This window comes from Rhopalosiphum maidis, chromosome 4 (genome assembly GCF_003676215.2).
Source record: "Rhopalosiphum maidis isolate BTI-1 chromosome 4, ASM367621v3, whole genome shotgun sequence".
Lineage (NCBI taxonomy): Eukaryota > Metazoa > Arthropoda > Insecta > Hemiptera > Aphididae > Rhopalosiphum > Rhopalosiphum maidis.
The window spans coordinates 53848613-53873488 of record NC_040880.1 but is presented as its reverse complement, the minus strand read 5'-3'; the positions used below and the strand labels follow the sequence as shown (position 1 = coordinate 53873488).

Genomic DNA, 24876 nt, shown 5'->3' with positions numbered 1-24876 from the left:
AGAATGTAATTGGGAAAAACAAAAAAACTGTAGACTTGTTTTTTTTTTTTTTGCACGATAGACAAATTGCATTGAGTTTATTTGAAAAATATTACTCGTTTACGACATATAGCTGACAACAGACTAACAGAGAGTACATGAGCAGGTATGTTTATGTAAATATTTAATTTTTACACCTGAGTTAGTGTATTTTACATTTTTTGTAATGATGTTTTTAAGGTGATAATAAACAAATATATTTTTCTTGTTCTATACGCTCGTTTGAATAAAGAATGTATATTAAGCGTTATTCGTTTTAAAGTTACACCAAAAATACAAAATCGATTTTGTCAAAAATTCCCAATATTTCTTAATTTTTTTTCCCAGGTAAAAAAAATACAAGGAAATTTTATTTTTGACCTCTTTAAAGTATCAACTAGATTCGATTATCTATTTAAAACCATCCTAAAAATAAAAATAATTATATGAAATACTTATCGTATACACATATACAAAAAAAAAAAACACACATCATTGTAAAATCAATACATTCATTGCTTTGCTCAGAACTTAAAATTTAATACATAACATTGTTAACTAGTATAAATGATATGTCATACAAATAAAGATATTTGATCAACTTATAAATATCGTATTTTAGTATCAATAAAAAAAAAATATTATAAATTCAAAATATTTGATTTTATTCTAATTCATTTCGATATTATGATACCTTATAATTTATTTCATTAAAATCAATCAAATTATGGATTATAAACATAATAAACGAATAAACTGAAATTAATAATCTGTATAACTATATAATACATTATAGTACCTATAATATTTAATTACTTAGAGATTGAGACTGTACGTAAAAAAAATATCAATAGCAATATTTATTGGAAAAAAATGGTAAAACAGTTTGTAATTAGATACTGTGAAGTGTGAATAATACATTAGGTACAATATACTATTATCTTGGTAAAAAACATAAACCGTAAAAACCGCCATCAAAATATTCGAAACGTTTTCAGTAATCACAATTAACAATTATTTAAAGTTACATTATTTATCACTTCTGTGTGATTGACGATTGTAATAAGTAACAGTAATCGTGTAATAGTGCAGGCTTTTAATGGTGATTTTAGACTACCATTTGATGATTATTGATATGTATTAGTTATTAGCTAAAGCTTAATAATACTATTATTCACACTTTGATTTTGAAATTAATAATTTTATTAAAATATGGTGAATAAACATCAAAAATTCAAAAGTGGTATTTATTTTCAATATATTTTGTATTTTTGATTTTACTTAACCATATGTGTATCACTATAACATATATTTTTTCTTTTGGATTTTACGACAGATGTTGTTTATGCTACAAACATGTTTACTTAATTGTTATAATGAATAAACACCATAATAAATTGGCACTTATTTGGTATTCATAATGATATTCTAGTACCTATTTAGAATCTAATCATTTTAGATATATTCTTTGCAAAGCAATATACTCGTTCTTTGTAGTTATCTGAACAATAACTATGATTTCATTTAAAATTTTAGTTATATTAGCTGTAATATTTGATATAAGCAATTGTACCTTAAAATCAATCGAGGAAGAAAATGTCAAGGAAAAAGAGGACAAGAAAAAAGATTACAATAGTAATGGTATAAAAAATAACAATTATTTTATAACTATATTTAAAATATGAAATTGATATTAACTGATAGGCATAATACTCGTACTAATATGTACGTACTATTCCAATTAATTACTCGTCAATTTTAAATAACAAATAATTTATTTCTATTTTTTAGAATGCACTGGTAAGAACTTCATATCAGTAAATTATTTTTATACATTTTACAATTTATTTGTATAGCTTATAATTATCATGATTAAGTTACTTAAATGTACGTACTGGGATGTCTTTATGATATTTAAACAAAGTTTAAACTATCGTTTCAAGCTTTTATTTTATACTAAAATTTAACTCAATATACAAAATATATTTTTTACTCGAGTACTTATTCTTTTGAACTACCGTTATTTATGAAAATACTCTTGTGTTAGTAGTTATATCAGCATTACGAGAGTATTAAAATTAACTTTTATTATCTATAGATTCTGAGTGTAGTGATGAATGGATTTAACATTCTACGTTTTGGGGGCGTATAATGCTTTGATTTTAAACTTTTGGGATGGTATCTGGTAATAAATTGGCTAGGAAAAAATTAATTACACAATATGATTTAGATAATAAGACGGTCGAGTTTTCTGTCTTCCGTAGTCAACCAATTGCCGACCGTTGCCATAGATACTTGAAATTTTCACCTAATGTTTATATTATCATTTCTTACACATTGTTTAATTTTTAAAATATTTTAAATTATTAATAAACAATTTAAATTTTAAATGTTTTTTTATAATTGTCGATAAATATTTTTAGCTTAGTTAAAAACTTGAAAATTTAATATAAGGCGAGAAACCTAATAAGTTCTTACTTCATACTGAAACCAAAAAATCTTAAATCATAATATAAATAACATTTTATGTTCAAATTGGATGATAAATATATCTTAAAATATAGACTGACAGATCATCTTCAATTAGAATTTTTGTTTTTTTTTTTTAATTTTATTCAAAGTTGACACATAAATTACAATAGCTTATTGACAACTGATGAGGTACACTCAATACCTACTATACATCATAGTGGTTTCTTGTTTTCACACTTTTTTGTTTGATTGTTTTGATTATACGTATTTTTTATAAATTATGTCTTTAAATATATTTTATACTTGCTAATATTGTATTTTTAATGTTGGGAAATTACTAATAGAACAATTAAATAAAGTTGGGTTTCATTGTAAGTAGACATTTGTTACTTATGGTATCACTAAGTGTTGTCAGATTAAGTTTTGAATTTTTTTTATACATATCATCAGATAAAATAGGTAAAACTATTTTATAGTGATTGTACATTTAATATTTATATCTATTATTTCCATTTATATGAAATTTATACCACAGATGAATTTGTGTATAATTTATAAAAGTAATAAACATATAACTATGTTATATTATATATTATGTATAATATTATATAGATACAATTGGATTTTTAAATTACGCCATAACAAGACAATATGGTAAGTAATTTAGAGTACTAATATTTTATAAATTAAAAAGATGTCATATGCCTATTAAAAAGAAATTAAATACATATTCTGTTACATAATGTTATATTATTGATTACCAGTGTCTGTATCAATGTAAATAACGAATAAATTATAACCATTTTTTTTTCATAAATTTTGTAATAATTCATATTTTCGGATCATCATGGAAAATTGTACGCCCAGATAATGAAAGTGAATATATTTATTACGCGAGTAAAGCGTTGAACATTGAGAACAACGGTATTTTATCTGCTGAATATGGTAAATTTATTAATTTAATATACTAATATACTGAAACTATGAACAACCTCGTCTAAAATTTAAACTATTTAGTTAACTATAAAATCTTTTAGAATTGAAATATAACGTTCAGTATTTGTACATATTTAATTTTCAATCTAGATATTATAAGTACCTTAAAAAATACAAATTAATAATACATTTATTTTTTTTTAATTATCAAAATCAAATATATTTTGACTAATCATAGATTCACATTCAATTCACACCAAATCGAAATTTTCAAATGATCATTCTGATAGAGAATATTAAATTACGTGATTAAGTCTAGTTTTCTATCATCACCTTCATTTTGATCAACCACATTTTTATATATTTTTGAATTAATTTTTTCTAAGTTTGTAATTACACGCAATAGAACATAATTTTCCTGTATTTTCAATTATAAATTATAATTATATGTTTCGTATTTTTTAATAAATCTAGGAGTACCTATTACAATCTCCTCTTGATTTCAGCTTACACGGCTGGGGTTGATAAATTCACCACTGATACTTTTGACAAATAAATACGTCAACCTAAAAGCATCCACTACTTCATTTGTTCAAACTTTTATTCCTCAAAAAACTTTACTATAAATGCCTTTGTAGTGCCGCAACTAGGTTTTTTTATTCATAAAACCTAATAAAATATTATAAGATTATCAATTTATACATATTTTGTAACAGTGCATATACTGATAAGTAATTTTATTTAGGAACCAATTCGAACAGTTAAATACTGGAACGTAATTTTTCGGGAACCAATTCATACACTTTATTTGACCCAATAATCAATTCCGCGTTGATGATTTTAATATTATGCTCCTCGGCATATTTCCTAAATTTTAGGTAGATAAATATATGGGTAAATATCCAAAGAAAACTGACTTACCCATTGGGTATTTGCTATTTACTGGTGTCACATTATTATTATAGACATTTTAAAATTATGTTTTTAATTTATTTTTCCAAGCTATAAGCATAATTATTTATTACTAAATTATTAAATCAATCAGACTTTTGTTGGTTAAAAAAACCCTACCATATAACAACTGTTGACGGAATGGTCACACAGCTCAACAGCTGGTCATGACGCGCGCAGTCATCGGTTCAAACCTCGGCATAGTGTAAAAAAATAGTACTGTGTATTCCCCCACCATCGTTCCGGTTACTAACGCTGCCTCCACTTGACCCATTCTGTTGGAAATAACGTCCACACATATAAAAATTCTCTTCATGAAAAAGGGGATAGTAGTGCACTAGAACACACTCTACCTCATCACTCTAGTGATTAGACATTTACAGAAACTGATAACTGATAAAATAAGTCACTTATTCAATAAACAAATAATGAAAAGTGTATCCATATCCAACCTACAACTCTTCAAACTGTTTTGAAAACTCAAAATATAACTATATAAGTAATTATATTAAGATATTAAAAAATACATTTAAAAAAAATATATTGTACCCAAGCAATATAATTATAATTTATAATGTTTATAATGACAAGATAAACGATTCTAGTGATCACCACCAATAAACATTATAATATTACCATGTGGCAACTCACCCAACTAAATTAAATGAAGTTAAAGGTTTAAGTAAAAGGTTGAATACGACTGAGATAATCACAATTGGCATGTGTCATGTGTGCCGGTAATATACCTTTTACATAAATAAATATTATTTTATGATTTATCATCGGTGTTATACATATCTTATCTAAGTATTAAGAGTAGTTATCATAGTTGATATATTTTTATCAAATAATCAAAAACAATTTTAGTATACTATTAAGGATTTTATAATCTAATTCATCGGTTTAGTAAATTATTTGTTTCAATGGGGTCAATAAATATTTTAATAAACAATTAGTAATAAATAATACAATACGAATGAACATTATAAATGTTTAAAATTAAAATTAAAATAACTATGAGTTCTAAAATGTATAAATTATAATATTTATTTATTAATTATTGGCAGATTTTATATTAAAATACTTTGATACCGCCAATAAATATACATCATTGGGTAAGTATTATTCTCAAATGTATCTGTTTTCATAATTATACATACAAATAATTTATAGAATTCATACAAAATCTGTTATTTAGATATGTTTGTATTTTTATGTTTATAATATAAAAAATGAAAAAATTTACATAATAACCAAATAACATATTCTTGTATCCGTTTTTTACAGCACCAACGATAGACACTCCAATAATATTTTGCAGTGAGTAATAGTTAAAACATATTCAATATAAAGTATCTATGTTAATATTATAAGCTCAAATTGTATAATTATAAAATGTTTCAGCATAATATTTTGTATCAAAGAATAGTATAAATAGTTTTGTAATACATAAATCTTTCTATTAATCTAAATATCTTAAACAAAAATTATACACGTAGACATGTTATGATAGAAAATATGAAATATATTATGTCTCTATAGTTTATACTATTAGTTAAATTATAAATAAGAAAATCGTAATTTTTCATTTGAATAATCAATCATATCAAACGAACTTCAAACAATTAGGTATACAATTTAATCACAAAAATGTATTTTCAAAATTTTCCATTTTGGTATCATAAGAATAACCTATGCCTGTGAAAAACCTCATACTAAATTTTCAAATGTTTAGAACCAAGAATCATTTTTATAGATTGTATAGTTATATTTAGCTCCAAAATGTGATACCTGTCAGATAAATAATAATATAACATAATATAAAAAAAACTAGCCGTCATTGAACATTCAATACCACATTCCTCCCAAAATTTAAAATGTAAATGATTATCTTTAGTAAATTTACAGTTTAATTAATACTATTAAAATAATAAATTGTCTTATCATTTCAGATAAAAGATGTAAGCCTAAAAATCGTATTTAAATTTATAATATTTTACAATTTATCATTATAACTTATAAGAACATTAATTTATAATTCGAACATATTTATTAATTAAAATAATTATACGTAAATTAAATGCGTGTATAAATTATTAAAAATTAATTTACAAACAATTGATTTAATAACATTTTGCAAATTAATGCATAATATAATGACAACAGTAGGTTAGTAAGTACCTATTTTTTTAAACAATCATAATATAGAGACCGACAGTTTATAGTCAAATAATTTTGTATTTTATGTTTTCGATAAATTTTTTATTTAAAATATGATCATAAGTGAAACACGATAACAACATTGCCTGCTAAGTTCGTTTAAAATGGCTTTAAGCTAACGTATTTCTCATAATATACAAAGTACGAAACCAATAAGAATATCTAAACATTGCTTGATCAAAGTTGCATTAAATAGACTAAATCAAAAAATTTTATTGTTCAAGTATACAATAGATATATATAGCAAATTGGCGTTGGGCAACGTCGCAACGATACAATATTGTGTATCGATATCGTTCCGATTTTTCCGATGTTATATCGCGATATTGTAATTTGTTTGATATCAATATCGTATCGAATTATATTTTCATAAATTTATTAATAAAATGTAGTATTTGATATTTATTATTGGTACGCCAAAATCGTAAACTTTTAACATACGTACTTCCTTTATTCTTTATTATTTATTATAATTATTAATTAAACATTGGTTACTAATTAATAAGAAATTATTTTCAGGTAATTAAATTTTAAAGTTCAGTTTCAAGTTCCTCCCAAATCCAAGTTTTGTCTTCATCTGATACACGCTCGACAAAAAATTTATTTTTATCTAATATAACACTACTATCATTAATTTTAAATCCAAATTTTTTCCAAATATCACTCTGGGTAGAGGCACCAATATTAATTCACTCATCGCTGTAATTTTACACGTTTTTGTCACAATGTACAAACTTTATCAGCTGATAAATAGTATTATTTATTAGTTATTGGTTAATGGTGTATTACATAGCACACACAATACAATTTACGAAAGCTTAGAATCTAAAAATAAAATGTATTTCTAAAAAAATTATTAAATTTGATATCACGATATATCATACAATTATAGAACGATATCGGTGTCGAAAATGTGTTACGATATCGATATCGCATCGAATTATCGATATCGTTGCCTATCACTAATGCAAATACTAATTACACATTAACATGAACAGTATAATAGACAATTAATCCGTTACATAACAAATGTTAGAAACTACATGGGAACTATTAAAAATAGAAACAGGAAAGGCTACATTAAAAAACTTTGGCATTCTTCAACCCACTTATAATGAACAATATTTCTTCTGATAATTCGATCTATCATTTTGACATTTTTATAAATAAATATTACTGCTAGTGCTAGTTATAGTTATTAAGAAATTAAGCAATTTTTTGTGGCTTATAGTATGTTTTTTAATAAAATATTTCTTAACTCAACAATTAGAAATGTTGTTTTTTTTTTATATTAATCTTGGTCATAACAAATCATAGCATTATAATATTCACAAATATATTATTTTTACATTTGCAGATTTATCTGAGAAACCGCATATTCTTTTTGGTATTGTCTTAATACATTTATTTTCTATTAGAATAAATCTTAAATATACATTTTTTTTTTATTTTGAAGAATTCTATAACGTTATAGTTTAAATTAATTTATACTATCATTACATTTTTGAAAATTATACTAAATTTTTTATTGAAATAATAATAGTGCTGTGACAAATATTTGAATAATGTATAATTTACTGAAAGCAGCTACTGAATCTTTATATGATAAAATGTTCATATTATTATAGTTTATAAAAGTTTATTACACTTGACTTTTAATATTAAATTGTAACACTAAATAAAAAAATGAAAATAATACAATTTCATAATATTGTATTTGTAAAATATAATTTAATTACATTTATACAGGCTTATTTCAGTCGAACCAAAACAAAAAAAAGGAAAAAAGTGAGTTATATATAATTTCTGTACTTATTATATATTCATGTTATCTAATAGCTAATACTTCTATAATAATTGTATAATCAATTTAATCGCTGAATGAAGCTTATTTAGTCTAGTAGTTTTTAAAATTAAGTTATTTTTTAAAATATTAAAAAATGAATGAATGAAGAATTATTTAATCTTGAAGTATATCAATAATCATCATTAACCTATAAGTACATGGAATTTACAAAAGATGTAAAAAGTTGATTATTGCATATTTATTGAGTATTTAGCATAATTTTGTACTATAAACCATTTAATAAAATTTAAGATCAAAATATTTTTTTCTATTATCTATGATTTATAAGTTTTACATTCAACGCTCGTATCAAAGTCTAAAATTAGTATAAATTTAGACTAATAATGAATAAATTAAAGTAGAAATAATATAATTATTTAAATACTATTTTGGTAGATATATTTTTATTATTTTATTTAATATCAGTAAAGATATTACCATAGGCCTCATTGAGTTTAAACTCGTGTGGAGGCCTAAGAGTTATCTTATGTAAAACACATTTACATTTTTCTTTTTATATACTAAAATACACAATAAAAAATCAAAAACAGAAATACAATATTATAGTTTGGACAACAAAAATAAACAAACAAATTAACACGAAAAAAAAATGGAAATATAAAACATATTAATCGTGATACTTCAATATTGTAGCATCGTATTATTCGTATTCATGGTGATATATATACATATCTTGAACTTCTGTAAATATAATGTATAATTTATTAAAACTTAAAACTATTTATATTAGAATGTAATGCTTACAATTAGTTGCAAACCGTAATGACTTAATAAAGCATTCATAATAAATAATAATAATATGATTCATGACTATTCGATGATGGCTCTAGCCAAGTATATAATAACAAAAATAGTGAAATTAAATTTATTTAGCTTTTCTGACTCCACAAAATATGGAAATAGCAATAATACTAATAAGCGTTTTAAAACATTTAAAACAATTAAACAATAATTGTCCGATACTACATTGCTGATACACATACACATACTGGAACGGCTGGTTCCCTAGACATTCACACAATTCAGTAACACGTATAATAAAAAACTCTCAGTAAATTTTTACACATACCTAATTGGAATTTTATTATTTGTGAAGTATATAATACCAAAATTAAAAAAAAAAACATTTAGGTATAATGTTACTGAATTGACCGATTGACTAACTGTATTCTAAAACCCAAATCGTAGTATGTCAATAATTTAATTACGACTTACATTTATACTTTCACAGAACTTAAAAGTAAATTTATAATAGTATTGACTATTTACTTAATTTAAAATAAAACAAAGGTCAACCACATTGCATATTTAATATAAAGCTATTTAGTAAACTTTAAAAAATAAAATTATATATTTTTTAATCATCACCTCTAACATTAACAAATCAACAATAATAGCTAGTATTAGCTATCTATTAGCTAGAATCAATTTCAAGCCATGCCTACTTTTAAAAGCTTACTTGATTTAACTAATAATTAATAACGCTAACTCAAATTATCATAGTTCTTCCATATTTAATAATTTGCTAAAAAAAAGATATAATAGCTATTGAAAAGAAAAATTATAATTATATTCTGTTCTACTGTAAATATAGTTGAATTAAATACTTGTACGTCTTTAAATCACTAAATATTTGTTTAATTTATAATTTATTTTTAGTTTCAGTCTGTAAAAGTAAGATTAATTGTTAATTATTATTTGTTTAACCTAATCAGTAATCTTATGGTAACGATGTGATAAATTAAAATATTAAAAATTAAAATACTTTATCAATGCCGTAATAACTAATCATAACGGATCTAAAATCAAAAATGTTTTTTAATAAATAAATTATGAATATAATAGTTAATTTTATATATTTCTATGACTAAAAGTTTATATTTATAATAAAATTAATTTTTTTGAGAACTGTCATAATCGACTCACTTATTTGAAATATTTTAAAATTCTTATGATAATATTATTAACTAATAAAAAGTTTAGACTTTTAAAAAGAATAGACTATTTAAATTTTTATAATATATTAGTTCGATATTATATTAAATTCAATTTTAGTGAGATGAATTTAGGTGTACACTATGTCTTGTCAAACTTAATTATAATATTAAAACATATCAATAAATTTTTATATTGTTTAACAATTATTATTAAAGTTATCATCCATTAAAATAGTATACAATATAGTGTTTGTATTAATATTACATTTGTAAAATTATAAATTTTTAAACAGATAATATTACTGAAGAATTTGATGGTGAGAATGCTTATTTATTTTGCTACCATTAACCATTCTGTAACACAATTTTACCTCGATAACTTTTTTTTAAATTCCGAGGATGATCATGATTCCAATATTGTATATCGGATGCACCACAGCAACTCTTAAATATTATTTTTTGGACTTGAAATTTTCTCAGCATCTAAAAATAATTGTATGATACAATATAACCCAAAATGTTTCATATTGACTTAATAACAAGTTTACCAATAAATAATTATTGAGTAAATGATAGTGTATTGATTCCAATGGTATTGGATACAATACCAACTTCCTTGGTTTTTTTTATAAAAATGATAAATATCTATTTTAAGGAGTTCAATATAAGTAACAATTGTATCTTAACTAACACTACAATCTGAGTGGTTCTATCCCACAAAAAAACAGTTTTCGCCATATATTATATGTGTAAGACGGAGGCAACACATGCAGATGTAGCGTTCGGGATTGGTAAATTAGGTCCTAGAAAAAATCAAAGCTATTAATTTGGCTCCCAAGTACAAGTAATCGATATTCTTACGCATTGAATTGGCTCCTAAAATATATGCATTGAGTTGGCTCCGTCGACATTTAATTTTATAAATTAAAGTCCATTTGTTATTAAAATTGTTCGAAAATAAATTTAAATATACATAATCTAAATTTGACTGTCTATAAATTGTATTTTTTCTTGAACATTTTTTTTGTGTGGTATTTCTACATTGGAGCTTCTTATAATAATTTCAGTATTCGTTTGAATACCATACAATACATCCATGAAATTATAATTATTTGGGTGCGTAGAACAATATTGGGAATTCAATTTTGATTGAAAAGATTCACATGAATTAGTAGTACGACAAACACTACTGCTTTTTTCTACCCAAATTAGAGGTGGAAATAAAGAATTATTATCAATACTATGCATTGACCACTGTGTCGCTAAAAATATTAAAGTTGCATATTTTTTCAACTTTTATATTTTGAGAAACATTTGTTAAAAATTATATCGGGAGCCAATTCAATATTGCCTTTCTTGGGAGTCAATTCAATGTTTGATGAGGTACTTTACCTGATATTGGGAGCCAATTCAATGGTCACCGAAAAATAGGTAGTATAACTAAATTGAGTCCCGGAAAAAAAAGTATAAATTAAAATATAATATGTGATTTTTATAATATCATGTTCTAAATATGTAATAAATGGTATAAATAATTAAAAATTAAGTCCAGGAAAAAAATATTAGTACGTATAAATATTATGTTTTAGGTAAAAACTTAAATGATAAACATTTAACAAATTCTAATCGGGTATTCCGGTTATTATATTATGAATATATTTTGTCATTTGTTCCTTTAAGTGTTTTTCTTTACCGAGAGTAATTTTCTTTTTTTGTATTGTACTTCGTAATTTGTTTCTCAGACTGTACTTGTAATAGTTCGTCCATAAAATATAATTATTCAAAAGTAAATTGTATAAATACAAAATATTATATTTATTTTAAGTTTTTATAATTTTAGACCTAATTTGGCCAATGGTTTATAGTCGAGACCCAACTTACCTACTACCTTTTTATACCCGGAACTCAACTTACCGCTTTCAAAATGAACACAAATTAACGCGGTGGCACGTCAAAATATTACCGATAAAATATCCCCAACAAAACATTCCTAAACCAAAATATCCCATGTAAATATTAATTCAAAATGTAAAATTTTTTATAAAAGTCACATTTATTACAAATAACTATTATTAACATTTGTAAAATACGAAAAACAATAATTAAAAAATGTTTAAAAAAATATTAAGAAAATATTTTTTTCGTCAAAAAACATTATACTTATTATAATACTAAGTTATGTGTCATTTTAAAATATTAATTGTTATTTCATTATTTGTTTCGGAGTTTTACCAACGGTGGATTTTTATCCTAAGATTTACCAAATATCGTTTAACCAAACTATTTTGTGTATCCTAGGTTTTACTGTTATTCGTACTTTTACCGTAGCATAATATGTATATATATATATTGTAAAATCCTACACGTCCTCTCTGTCATCCCTTAGCCATAGTCTGGTTATTACGTTACTTATCCACGTCCTAGTAATTAATTGTAAATCAACAAACCTAATAAGTCGTCTATGATTGTATAACATCTTGTCAATCAATTTTTTTTCTGTACTCAGTTCAACGCCAAATTATTCTTTTTTCACTCTTTCAGTGTATAGTGAATAGCATTTTTTAATTTAAAATTATAAAGGGTTTAATTTAAGACAAGACAAGAGTCTAACAAACTCACGACACGCGTTATAGGTAATGATTAATGATAAAAAATGACATACTATACCATTATCAAAATAACGAATAACACACATTCACTCTAGATAAAATTCGATTATTACTTCTAATTGCAACTTTTATAATAAAGGATAACATTTTAAATTATTATTTACGCGGGAAATTTTGGTTTAGGGATATTTTGTCATGGAATCATAGAAATCATAAATTAATATACAACCTTAAATGTAAATTTTAGTAGAATAAGAAAATTAGGTATACCTATCATTTGATATTTTGATGTAATAATAAAATATATATTATTTTTTATTCATTAGAGGATTATCCATACAAAAATATATTAAAGGCAAATGATTTAAGTAAGACAATTATTTAATAATTATTATGGTTTATCTATAACTTTAATTGATTAAATAAACTAGATGAAAAGTTTCAATAAATCTAAGATTATGTTAAAAATAATTAAATAAATAGTTAAAAAAGTATATTATTGTTTCATATGTGAAAAAATAACCAAATTTTTCATAAATTGACAATTCATCTCTATGTTTTTGTTGTAAATATCAAATGTTATAAATTTTTAACGTTTAAATATTTATCGATTTAGTAAACTCTAATGATAAAGCGCGATGTAATAGAATTAGGTACGTAGTAGTGTTATACGTCCGCAAACAAGTTTTTACTTCTATATATAAAATAGTAATAACTACAAAATTCAGTACAAAAGTGTCCATACTATTAAATGTTACGTATACATTCAATATTTTAATAAAAATGAAAAAATAGCAAATTTTTAAATAATCATAAAGTTTACATTATAAGAACCGCTTAACTTAGACATTAAGCAAGAACTATTCATGATTATTAACATTTTCATATTTTTCTTAAAGGTTTGAATGCGGAAGCTGTAGACGGTAACAATAAAATATAGATTAAAACAAGGCTTCAAAATGTTATTTGTAACGTTATAAATATATTTAATTTATGTCTATATAGTCTCTTACGGATGTCGGGAACTGAATAATAGATCTGATACTTACTTCTATGTAGAGTATACATGAAATATACACACATATGCACATGTATGGATGCGTAATTTCACAAGCTATACTACAATTCATAATAGGTCATGGTTCAAAATAATGCATATATTTTACAAAAAAAAGTAAAAAACATGAATAATCCCTATATTACGTGGGTTAAAGTAGCAACCCTAGTTTACGCAGCGCCACCTGTGGCCGTTTAATCGTGTGACTCATTTTGGGACGTTATCGGAAGCAGAATTTTGTCACCATCATGATTTAAGATAATACTAGTTACGAGTACGACGAGTGGAGATAATTGATTTTTTGGTGACTGGCATTATTCTAGTCTTCGTGGTATATACAGCTGTTATCTCATCACCATTGATTTAATTACCACACCTTAATTCAAATTTAAATTATAACAGGTGTAACATTTAAGAAATGAGTTACCTCTATCCTAGATTTGTACGATTTAATTAAATGTTTAGTTTTGACCAATTTTATAACAGCTGAAATGGTGATTTGGAAATTATAATCGTAAGTCGCTGCCAAAGTGTCAAACATTCATAGTAGCAAATGATGGAAGACTGAAGGCCAAGTTCTCTTAAATGTTATAAATATTCCTCTAAAAAACTAAAGACTTAACAATTTTACATAATATTTATAACAGGTTTTAAGGATTTTTTAATACTAAAAAAACCTTTTAAGAACCGAATATGGACTTGAGCTTCAGCCTCTATCCATCAAATCTTAAACACATTTTACGCCTATGCATTGAATGTCCACTGTAGTAAAGAAAAATTTGAAAGTGAAAATTAAATATACATAATTAATTAATGTGTTTGTTACGATCACGATTCCCATACATAATTTGCTTATATTTTTAAATATATAAAATAACTGTAATTTTAAAATTCGCACGTATATCAAATAAATATTGGAATATAATTTTAAAAGAAAAATCAATAGACAAATATAAATAATAATTCTTTAACTTAAGATGTAGTATGTATTTAAATATTTAAAACAAACTAGAATCTCTGTATCACTTTTAATGAAGGACTCTAATTTAAGAATTTTTTAGTATTTTATACTCATCCTTAAACACAAAATTTGGTCAATAAATTATCGATTTATAGGATCTAATATAATTTCATAATATTTCAAGTAAATGTATATATATATATTTTTCAAATTAATAAATCTAGTATTTTGTTTAGTTTTAATTTTTTTTTTCATATATAATATTCATATATGAATACACATTTTTATATATTACTATTAATTAATACCTATCGACTATTGCCTGTACATATTATTTAAATTTTGAAAAATCTTTTTTGTTTTATACACATCATGTCATTATAATATATGTGAAAATGTAATATGATAAATTCTCAATGATATATTTAAGTATAAAGATCATAATGTTTGACTGATCAATGGTACTTCCAACTTCCAAGTACCAAGAGACAGGAACATTAACGAGATACAAAATTAATTATATTTTTATCTTTATAAATTTAAACCAGAGTTGAATACCTACAACCTCAATAATGACTAACTATTAATTACTCGACACTGTAACAAAAATTTACGATATAAAACCTCGCCATTCTAGGAATTCTAAAATTGGTTGGTAGCTTATCCCAATAAAAATCTAAGTAAAGCAAAGCAAATGCACTTCTCAATTGACATCCCTCTCAAATTGAAATTGAAATTGAGGTGGTATTTAAATTGAAGATGTTAAAATTACGACTTGTTTATTAATATTTGAACCAATTGTAGAATAAGACACGGAAATAAATATATGAACTAGCCACTTCCTACTATATTTAAAGTAAAATTTTTTTATCCAAAATAGTGAACAATTAATGATATCGAAATAATAAGAATTAGAATTTTATAAAATAATTCTTGGCAACGCATTGAATAACTTAATTTATTATTATATTTTCTTATAGAACCTCAATTCATGGAAAATTGGAAGGGTAAATAATTATATAAAATTTGTATTATTACTCTTATCTCCTTAAGCTTGGTGATACTGCATAGTGCATAATATACTACATATCTGTAGTCAATTAAACAGTTATATTAAATCATATAGCGAAAAATTGTTAGATTTGGATTATACAATTATTTTAGAGTGATAATAAATCTATAGATACTTGTATTTTATAAATAGATAAACCTTAATTGTGCAATAGTTATTACTTATTTTACGTGTGAATATGGAATGTCGTAAAATATTTATTTGACTTTCCATGAAATTTTTGTTTTAATATAGGTTGAAAATTTATAAAAAATCTGGTTTTAAATCTTAGATATAAAAAAATTATAAATTTCTAACAATAGATAATTTGAACATTTTTGAGATTTACAAATTTCATCAAAATATTAAATTTAATCTATTAAAAAAAAAAATACTTTGTGTATTTTCAATATTTTTTATTTAGCATATGAAAAAACTTAAAAGGCTCTTTTGTTCAATTTTCAAGCATTAAATATCCAGTTAATCCTTATTTTTCTGTTCATTTTTCCCGCCTCTTTTTAACCTCTCTAAAATAGAAACTGAGTCCAATTTGCTATCAAAAATCACCCTCAAAGTCAAAACATTTTTTGGACTTTTATTGTGTATACAAAAACGTGTATAAGGTACTATTAAGACGCTTGTGAATATAATAAATCCTAAACTCTAGAAGAAAAACAGTTTCAATGATTTTAAAACTTTTTAACATTATAACTTAATGGTACCTAATTTGAGACAAACAGATTCTTTCACTTTCGTATGAAAAAAACTGAAGAAAACCTGAAAACTTAAGTTAAAATTAATCATTTAATTAACATTAAAATTTACCTTAATAATCAATATTTATATTTTGTGCATACAAAATTTTGCGTTCAAAGAGAAAACGCACTAATTTTACGTATCTCTACGCGGCCCAACATTGTCGTCGAGACAAGTTCTACTATGGTAAAGTGTCATATAGAGACATAGGCGTGCGCACGGGGGCAGCAGAGGCAGCATATGCTGCCCCTGGACTTTATTTGGGGCTACTGGGGCCGGCAAATATTAAATAATGGGCCTCGGTAAAATTATATTTCCACAAATGATTTTTTTTTTTTTTTTGGTCAAGTATAGATATGAATATTTTATGATATAGAATTTATCAGTATAAAACTAATAGACCTGTCTACTATACTCGCGCCGGCGAGAGAACGCTTTTCGTTGGCGCATCCAAATGACGGAGCTCCGCGGTTTCGTACCCACATTTCTCCCACTCTACCACCTAGGCGTTGACGGCGGCCAGCGTTCGGGAAGGTTAAGTGGTGGGAATGCGCGAGATCGGACGAATTTTGGTCGCCGCCCAAAAGCGTTCTCTCGCCGGCGCTAGTATATAAAAAGAAATAGCCATGATTTTTAATCGTAAATATTACTATCATATTTTATGGTCAACAAATCTAAAAATAAACTGGGTTTTTAACGTTATCGTAATATCGTACACTAATATGCCATGACGATGCTGGCCCGCCACAACATTAATGATAGACGATATTAAATAGCGATTAGCAATTACGTAATTGGACTATTGGAGTTGCACTCGCACATCTTAATATTTTTCGACGTGCGACGTGCTCATTGCTCAATACCTACAATTGTCCTACATTATTATAAGACTATAATAGTAGTAACTAGTAAGTTGTAACATTACTGTTGTGTCATGTCCGGTAAACGAAAGGGCGGAGCTGAAAAAGCCCGTGAAAAGAAAAGATTGTTGCTTTTGAATGCGAGCGATAAATGTTATAAGTTAAAGGACATGTTTTCAAAAAATTCAAAACTTTCAAATACGCCAAGTACATTGAAATCTGACACCAATGCTGTTGGGCAATCCAATGATAGAATCGGTAAGTTTTATCCACTGACTTATTAAAATTATAGGTCAATAGTTTTATTATAAGTATTTAACTCTATCATAGTATAATTAAATATTTTTATTTATTTATATTTTATGGTTTTAGTTTTAAATGAAATAAAAGATCTTGTTACAGTCGAAAAAATCTATTCAAGTTTATCAAATGATATGTTTGGTAAGTTATGAATATAATATTAACAAATTATTAGTTAAGTAGGTAAGCTTTATAAAATGGTCTTAAATAGTTAAATTCATACCTAATCAAATTATTGTTAAATTTAATAAAATTGTAATTAAGTACTTGTTCCATATCCTTACAGTTACATTATGGTATTTAAATAATTTTCCAATTAGTTGATACATCACTGAAAACTATGTCCAATGTAACAAATCTTATTATGGCAGATAAAATTGATTCAAGTGTATCCAATGATAGTATTGGTAAGTTATTAAAATAATAAATATTAACAAATTATTAATTAAGTAAATATTAAAAAATAGTCTTGATCAAATAATTGTTAAATTTAATTTCAAAAATGTGACAACAACACTTACATTGTTAGGTAGTATGTACTATGTACCTCCTATACTTAACTTTTAAATGTAAAAAGTAAAATCAATTTTTATTTTTTTATTAGAAATTTAGAAATTACTGCATTTTATTATTTTTATTAGATATAATTGATAAAATCAACGAAAATGGCATTAAATTATTTCATATAACATAATTTATCCTTTTTTTATATTATTTATATTATTATAAACTATTATGCAATAATAACCTGATTATGTATTTTAGTACCCGTACATAATAATGATCCGATAAACCAACTTCCAGTGAATCGTCTTGAACTCAGAAATCGAATAAGAGCTGGTCCATACCGCCCAATCATGGAATCTTATCCAAAAACAATGCAAGGAGCATCAGAAAGATCGTTTCAAAAATCCTGGTTTGAAAAATATGTATGGTTAGAATATAGTCCATCTAAAGACCTAGCATTTTGTTTTCCATGTAGGATCTTTAAGGGTAATAATTTAAACAGCAGTCAATTAGATGATGCATTTTCTAAAACTGGTTTCTGTAGTTGGTATTGAGGTATTAATCATTTTAATAAACATCAAATTACTAAATCCCATATTTTTAGTACCCAAGCAATGGCTGATTACTTAAATACTACTTCTATTGATCAACAAATAGATATAAGTAGAAAAGAATATATTTCCAAATGTGAAAGTGATCATTTGCACAATAGAAAAATTATGAAGCGTTTGATAGATATAACTTTGTGTCTTGTTAAAGGAGGAAGGCCTTTTAGAGGTCATGATGGAGAAAAAAGTAATTAAAAGGGTTTATTCAAAGAAATAGTTAATACTTTTGCTAAATATGAAATAGTTTTGAAAGAACACTTTGAAAATGGCCCGAAAAATGCAAAATATACCAGTAATAGAATCCAAAACGACCTAATTAGTTCCATACATAATGTTCTTATTAAAAAAGTAAAAGCAGATTTACAAAATGTATATGTTTCAATCTTAGCCGATGAAACTAGTGATGTTGGTCATCATCAGCAACTTTCAATCGTTATACGATATTTTGATGATCAAATGAATAGACCTGTTGAAACTTTTCTCGATTTATTACGGTTAGTTTCTGTTAATGCTGAATCTATATTCACAGCTATAAGTAATATTATACATTCCAAATTTGGTATAGGTTGGTCATCAATAATTGCTGTGTGTTTTGATGGGGCCTCTACAATGTCTGGTAATATAGGTGGGGTACAAAGAAAATTCAAAGAGATGAATGCAAACATTTTGTATGTACATTGCTATGCACACTGCTTAAATTTGTCATTAATTGATTCAATCACAAGTAATACAAGTAACAAAAATCAAGTAGTATTTAACTTTTTAGGATCTGTTCAATTTTTATACTCTTTCATTGAAGGCAGCCCTACTCGACATGCTATTTTTGAAAATATAGCTAAAGAACATGGGTCTAATCTTCAAACGTTAAAGTCATGCTCAACAACAAGGTGGGCATGTCGCTCAGAGGCAGTAAATGCTATTAAACATAACTATAGAGCATTATTAAAAGCGTTTGACGAAATAACAAAAAAGAGTTTGCTGCCAGATGTAAAAATGAAGGGCTTAGGACTTAAAAGTCAAATCAAATCATTCAATTTTATTTTTTGTATGAATATGATGCAACCTATTTTACAACTAGTTTTAAAAGTGAGTTCTTCATTACAAACTCCAAAGTTAGATCTTTTATCTGCAGTTAAACATACTCAATCTCTTAAGTCTTCACTAATTTCAATCAGAGATTCATATGATGAATTTGAATTAATTTTTAAAAATACAGAAAATGTTTGTATTAATCATAATATTATTATACCTCCTATTAAAAATAGGAAAATATCTAAAAAAATAGATAATGCTACCCAAACACAGCATATTTTTAAAACTAAGTTTGATGAAATGAGAGTTAATGTTTACAATACAACTTTAGATACATTAATAAATGGACTGGACTTAAGATTTAAGCAAGAAACATTAGACATAATAAATATAATAGGTAATCTTGTGAATTTGGATATTAAAATGGAAAATTATAACACAGAATTTGACCTATTGAATAAATATTTCCATATTTCTAAAGAATCATTAATTTCTGAGATAACCCTTTTGAAACAATTAGAAGATACTCCTAAAGGTACTTGCTCTGGTTCTGTTTATAAGTGGCTTGATTGGTTAAACAAATGTGATCGATCAAATATTTTTAATAATTTTTTTCTGTGTTTAAAAATGTTTGTTATTATCCCCGTCACGAGTTATGGTTGCGAGAGGAGTTTTTCTAAACTTACCATTGTTAAAAGCAAACTTAGATCTACCATGACACAAGATAGACTAAATGCATTATTGTTTCTATTTGTTGAACAAGAATTAACTTCTTCTGTAAATATTGAGAGTGTAATTGATGAATTTAAAAATTTATTACCTATAGAGCGTAGATTAGTATTATAAGTTTGTGAAAAAAATGTATATTTATATAAATATATATAAATTAATAAGAGGTTTTATTGTTTTCTTTACAACCATATGTTATTACTTTAATTATTATTTTTTAAATATATACTTTATATTATTATTAATGTTTGTTTATTTTATCATATTATAAATAATATTATTAACTATAGTCTTGTGGAAAAGTTACACCTTAAGTGGCTTAGTACCTTACTGTACAACTGTTTATCCAAATAAACAATGCAACTTTAATTTTGATACCCAATAGCAAGAATAGTAAAACTATGGGCTGGGTTTAATAATGAATTTGAAGAATGGGCCGAATTAATCTCTTGCTGCCCCTGAAACCGGAGTCTGCGCACGCCTATGTATAGAGATGCACAGACGAAGAACTAGCTGATTTTCGTTGAGCCGTAGCGTTTCCTTCTCTAGACAGGAAACCTTATGTGGAACCCTATTTTTATTATAATTCTAAAATTAGGTTTATTATGTCAGAGAATAAAAAGATGTTATCGTTTGGTGTAAAGTTCAAGTCTCTATAATTATTACTTTCTGAATTTTATAACAAAAAATAAAATAGGTTTTGTCAATAACTCATATTAGGTAAATATTCTTGTTTCTTATTAGTGTTTCACAAGTATTAAGTATTAAAAATTATCTTCTTAATTTATTTAGTATTGAAAATAAATAATCTAAAAAAATGAATTACCGCTTAAAAATGTCAATAATAATACTTTATGTAATTCTAATATATTATATTTTTTTCTTATAGAAGAAACAAAGGCTTACTTCAATTATCTTGTCACTGTTATTTTAAAAAATCATTCAAGTACGTAATCTAGTGTACACTTATTAACAATAAAATCTGTATTTTGTACTTAGTTAAATAATAAAATAACAATACTGTATGTATGGATGATGAACCTAAAATTGACTAATTTTCCGAGAATCGGCTGTCAATGATTTGCGCCAGCTATGGAATAAATACGAGTATAGTTGTAACGTATTTACGTATACACTAATATAATATAATAAAATTACTAATATGATACCAGATACAATATACAATGAGCGGAATATAAACCTAATAAAAAATAACGAACACAATAAATGTGTCCTCTCAATAGCAAGCAACAATGAAAATAGAATTTTAGTCCGTGCAAGAAGTAAACTAAGGACAATATTGCAATATCTTGCATATTAATTTGTAGCGAAACCCAGAGAGAATTCGAGTAAATAAAAGGTGTGATATAAGAATAAGAATTATAATTAAAAAAAAAATACCTGATAAAATATTATGATTAAATAAAAAAAGGACAATATGGGGAAACAACACAAAGACAATGTAACGCTGTTAGGGGGAACCTTGTTACGATATTAGTTATCCTGCAGAGCTGCAGAGAAGGTTTTCTATTTCTCATGGACACGTTTTCAATAGCTGGTGTTTATAGTGTGGCTGTGTATGAAGTTATTTATCAATAATAAGACGCGTTTGACTTATAAATCTATAGTAATTATTATATTAAAAATAGTACTTAATTACTATCTTGTAAGATGGCTGCTGTTAATAAATGTTTTGGGGCGAGTGAGCTCGTGTTTATGTATAGTATCGAATAGCCTGCCGTGTGTCATTTTAATATATTAATTAATAATTCAGACATGTCGAAAAGTGTTTAGTGTGTCTATTTTGTATTGGTCAATCTTATAGTGTGTGTTTATTGTATAATAGATATACTTATATTATATAGTGTGTAACGGATGTTACATCAATCAATAAAAATGAACGCCGATTATCACTAAGATTACAATTGTCGTAAACTTCTTGTATGCAACGAATTTTTTAAAAAGTTTAAAGTATAATAAAAGGTATCCGTTCATCTTCTATTTTTTTAATAACTTGAATTACTCTGTATGTCACACTACACCATGTTATAAGCTTTTTATAAATCTAATAACTCTATTCGTATTGGATGTTATTTATTGCTTATTAGTTTGCAGATATCTGCATAGTATAAGTATTATTGATGATCTATGGGTTCAATGATTGTGTTGAAACTTGAATTGAAACCTACACTGTTTACTGCGTAGTAATTAAAAAGTATCTAAGTATACCCAACAAATCGCCTATTTACACTTTTCTCTAATTGTTTGCTCTGTGTATTTACAAATGCTTAAATTTATAATATTAAATTATTTTAATTATATTATAAATATTATTATTATTTATTACAAACCAGAAAAGTACCTACTCTACAACAATATTTAAAATAATTCTCGTTAAATATAGGTAATAATTATGATTAACCAACATGAAATGTGTATTTGATATTTAAAATGTTAATTTATCATTGATCAATGTCCAGACATATATTGACAAACGATCAGACCTAACCTAATTTGATTCTTGTCAATAATGATCATATTAGCTAGTGTTTTTTTGTACGTTTTTAAGTTGTTTCTTATATTCGTTTTTACTTATTTACTTTTTTTAAATTCTGAACGGAGTGATGAATGTATTGATTTTACAATGATGTGTTTTTTTTTATTTTTATTTTTTTTTTTTTTTTGTGTGTCATCACATTTTGGAGTAGTAATATAGTACTTTAATTATTAACTTCAGTCCCTCTTTGAAAAGGAAAATGAATCTAGATGATACTTTGTCAAGAGTAAAAAATTTCCGGTAGTTTTCAAATGCGTCATAAATCCCTAAATGAAAGTAACAGGAAAACAGGAATTTTTACGCATAACCAGTTTTCGACAAAATCGATTTTTTTATTTTGCTTTAACTCAAAAACCAATCTTTGTAAATACTCGAAGTTTTCACCAAATGTTTATAGTAGCGTTATCTATTTACGATTAAATTTTCAAAATATTTTGACTTTTTTAAGCTATTTGCAGACAATTGAAATTTTCGATTTTTCTTAATTTTTTTTCTTGAAATGCCGATAAAAAAATGTGGCTTTCCAAAAACTCTTTAAAATTGAATACAAGGTTTATTATAAGTTGTACTTATCGTAGTAAAAAAAAAATCAAAAATCGTTATTCACAATTTTTGTTTATAGACATTAAAAAATGTTTACGAGATTGTAAAAATCGCGAAAATTTGCAAGAAATTTTGAAGTTGAAAATTTATAACATTTTTGTTATTTATACCTAAGGTTAAAAAACCTAACACAATGTTTTCCATAACTTTTTATTCAAATAACTGTAAAAAAGAACTACAGCGTCAATATAGAACACATTTTACGAGCGTATAAAATTTAAATTTTTACTAAATCATGTAAAATAACGATATATTACAATTTAAATATAGGTAATACTATAATATATTTTACTAATTATCCTAGATTGATAAACCATCTCCGTTCAGAATCGTTTTTCATATACTATGATACCTGACATTCCATTCAAATTTAACACATCCATTATAGTGATCTACTGTCCACTTCTACTATACAGCAAAGCAATACCCACTTGCCCACCCCCTTTTTTTTAATATATGTCAATATCCATTATCAACACAATCAATCATACAATATGATTTTATTTAATGTATTCGTACATAATGCCTAACAGACTATTAAATATTTATAAATTTAAATATTATATTGAACTTTATATAAATAATACAAATAATATATACAATGCACATACATTATATTATAATAATATAATATATTAAATATTATTATTATTTTTTATTATATTACATTATATTATACATAAGTATAAAATACAATTTGATTGTTGATTGTAGCCATGCCAAACATGAACGTTCTTGATTACTGCAATTCATTTTATCCCAGAGGACTGAAATTAAATGAACTATTTTGTCATTTTCGAAAACAAAATGTTGATAAGTAATTATCCTGTAAGTATATTAAAAAT

At 24.9% G+C, this 24876-nt stretch overlaps 1 protein-coding gene and 1 pseudogene across 1 annotated transcript; both read left to right on the top strand.

The window, feature by feature from the left end:
• Positions 1 to 1473: 1473 nt before the first annotated feature.
• On the top strand, positions 1474 to 8076 carry LOC113558209. The gene is made up of 10 exons (XM_026963705.1): positions 1474 to 1659; positions 1810 to 1818; positions 2835 to 2861; positions 3103 to 3144; positions 3358 to 3435; positions 5445 to 5492; positions 5665 to 5697; positions 6330 to 6338; positions 7955 to 7984; positions 8054 to 8076. The coding sequence occupies exons 1-10, from the start codon at positions 1533 to 1535 to the stop codon at positions 8074 to 8076; spliced, it is 426 nt and encodes a 141-aa protein (XP_026819506.1). The 5' UTR covers positions 1474 to 1532.
• A 9243-nt stretch (positions 8077 to 17319) lies between these two features.
• On the top strand, positions 17320 to 20989 carry LOC113556627 (annotated as a pseudogene).
• Positions 20990 to 24876: the final 3887 nt, after the last annotated feature.

What these genes read in the sequence shown, in the direction of transcription:
- LOC113558209 (XM_026963705.1), top strand. Translation starts at nt 1,533, where the DNA reads ATGATTTCATTTAAAATTTTAGTTATATTAGCTGTAATATTTGATATA. An exon ending in CGCCATAACAAGACAATATG is followed by an intron (nt 3,145 to 3,357) that starts GTAAGTAATTTA and finishes TTGTACGCCCAG; the next exon opens with ATAATGAAAGTGAATATATT. An exon ending in GAAACCGCATATTCTTTTTG is followed by an intron (nt 7,985 to 8,053) that starts GTATTGTCTTAA and finishes TTTATTTTGAAG; the next exon opens with AATTCTATAACGTTATAGTT.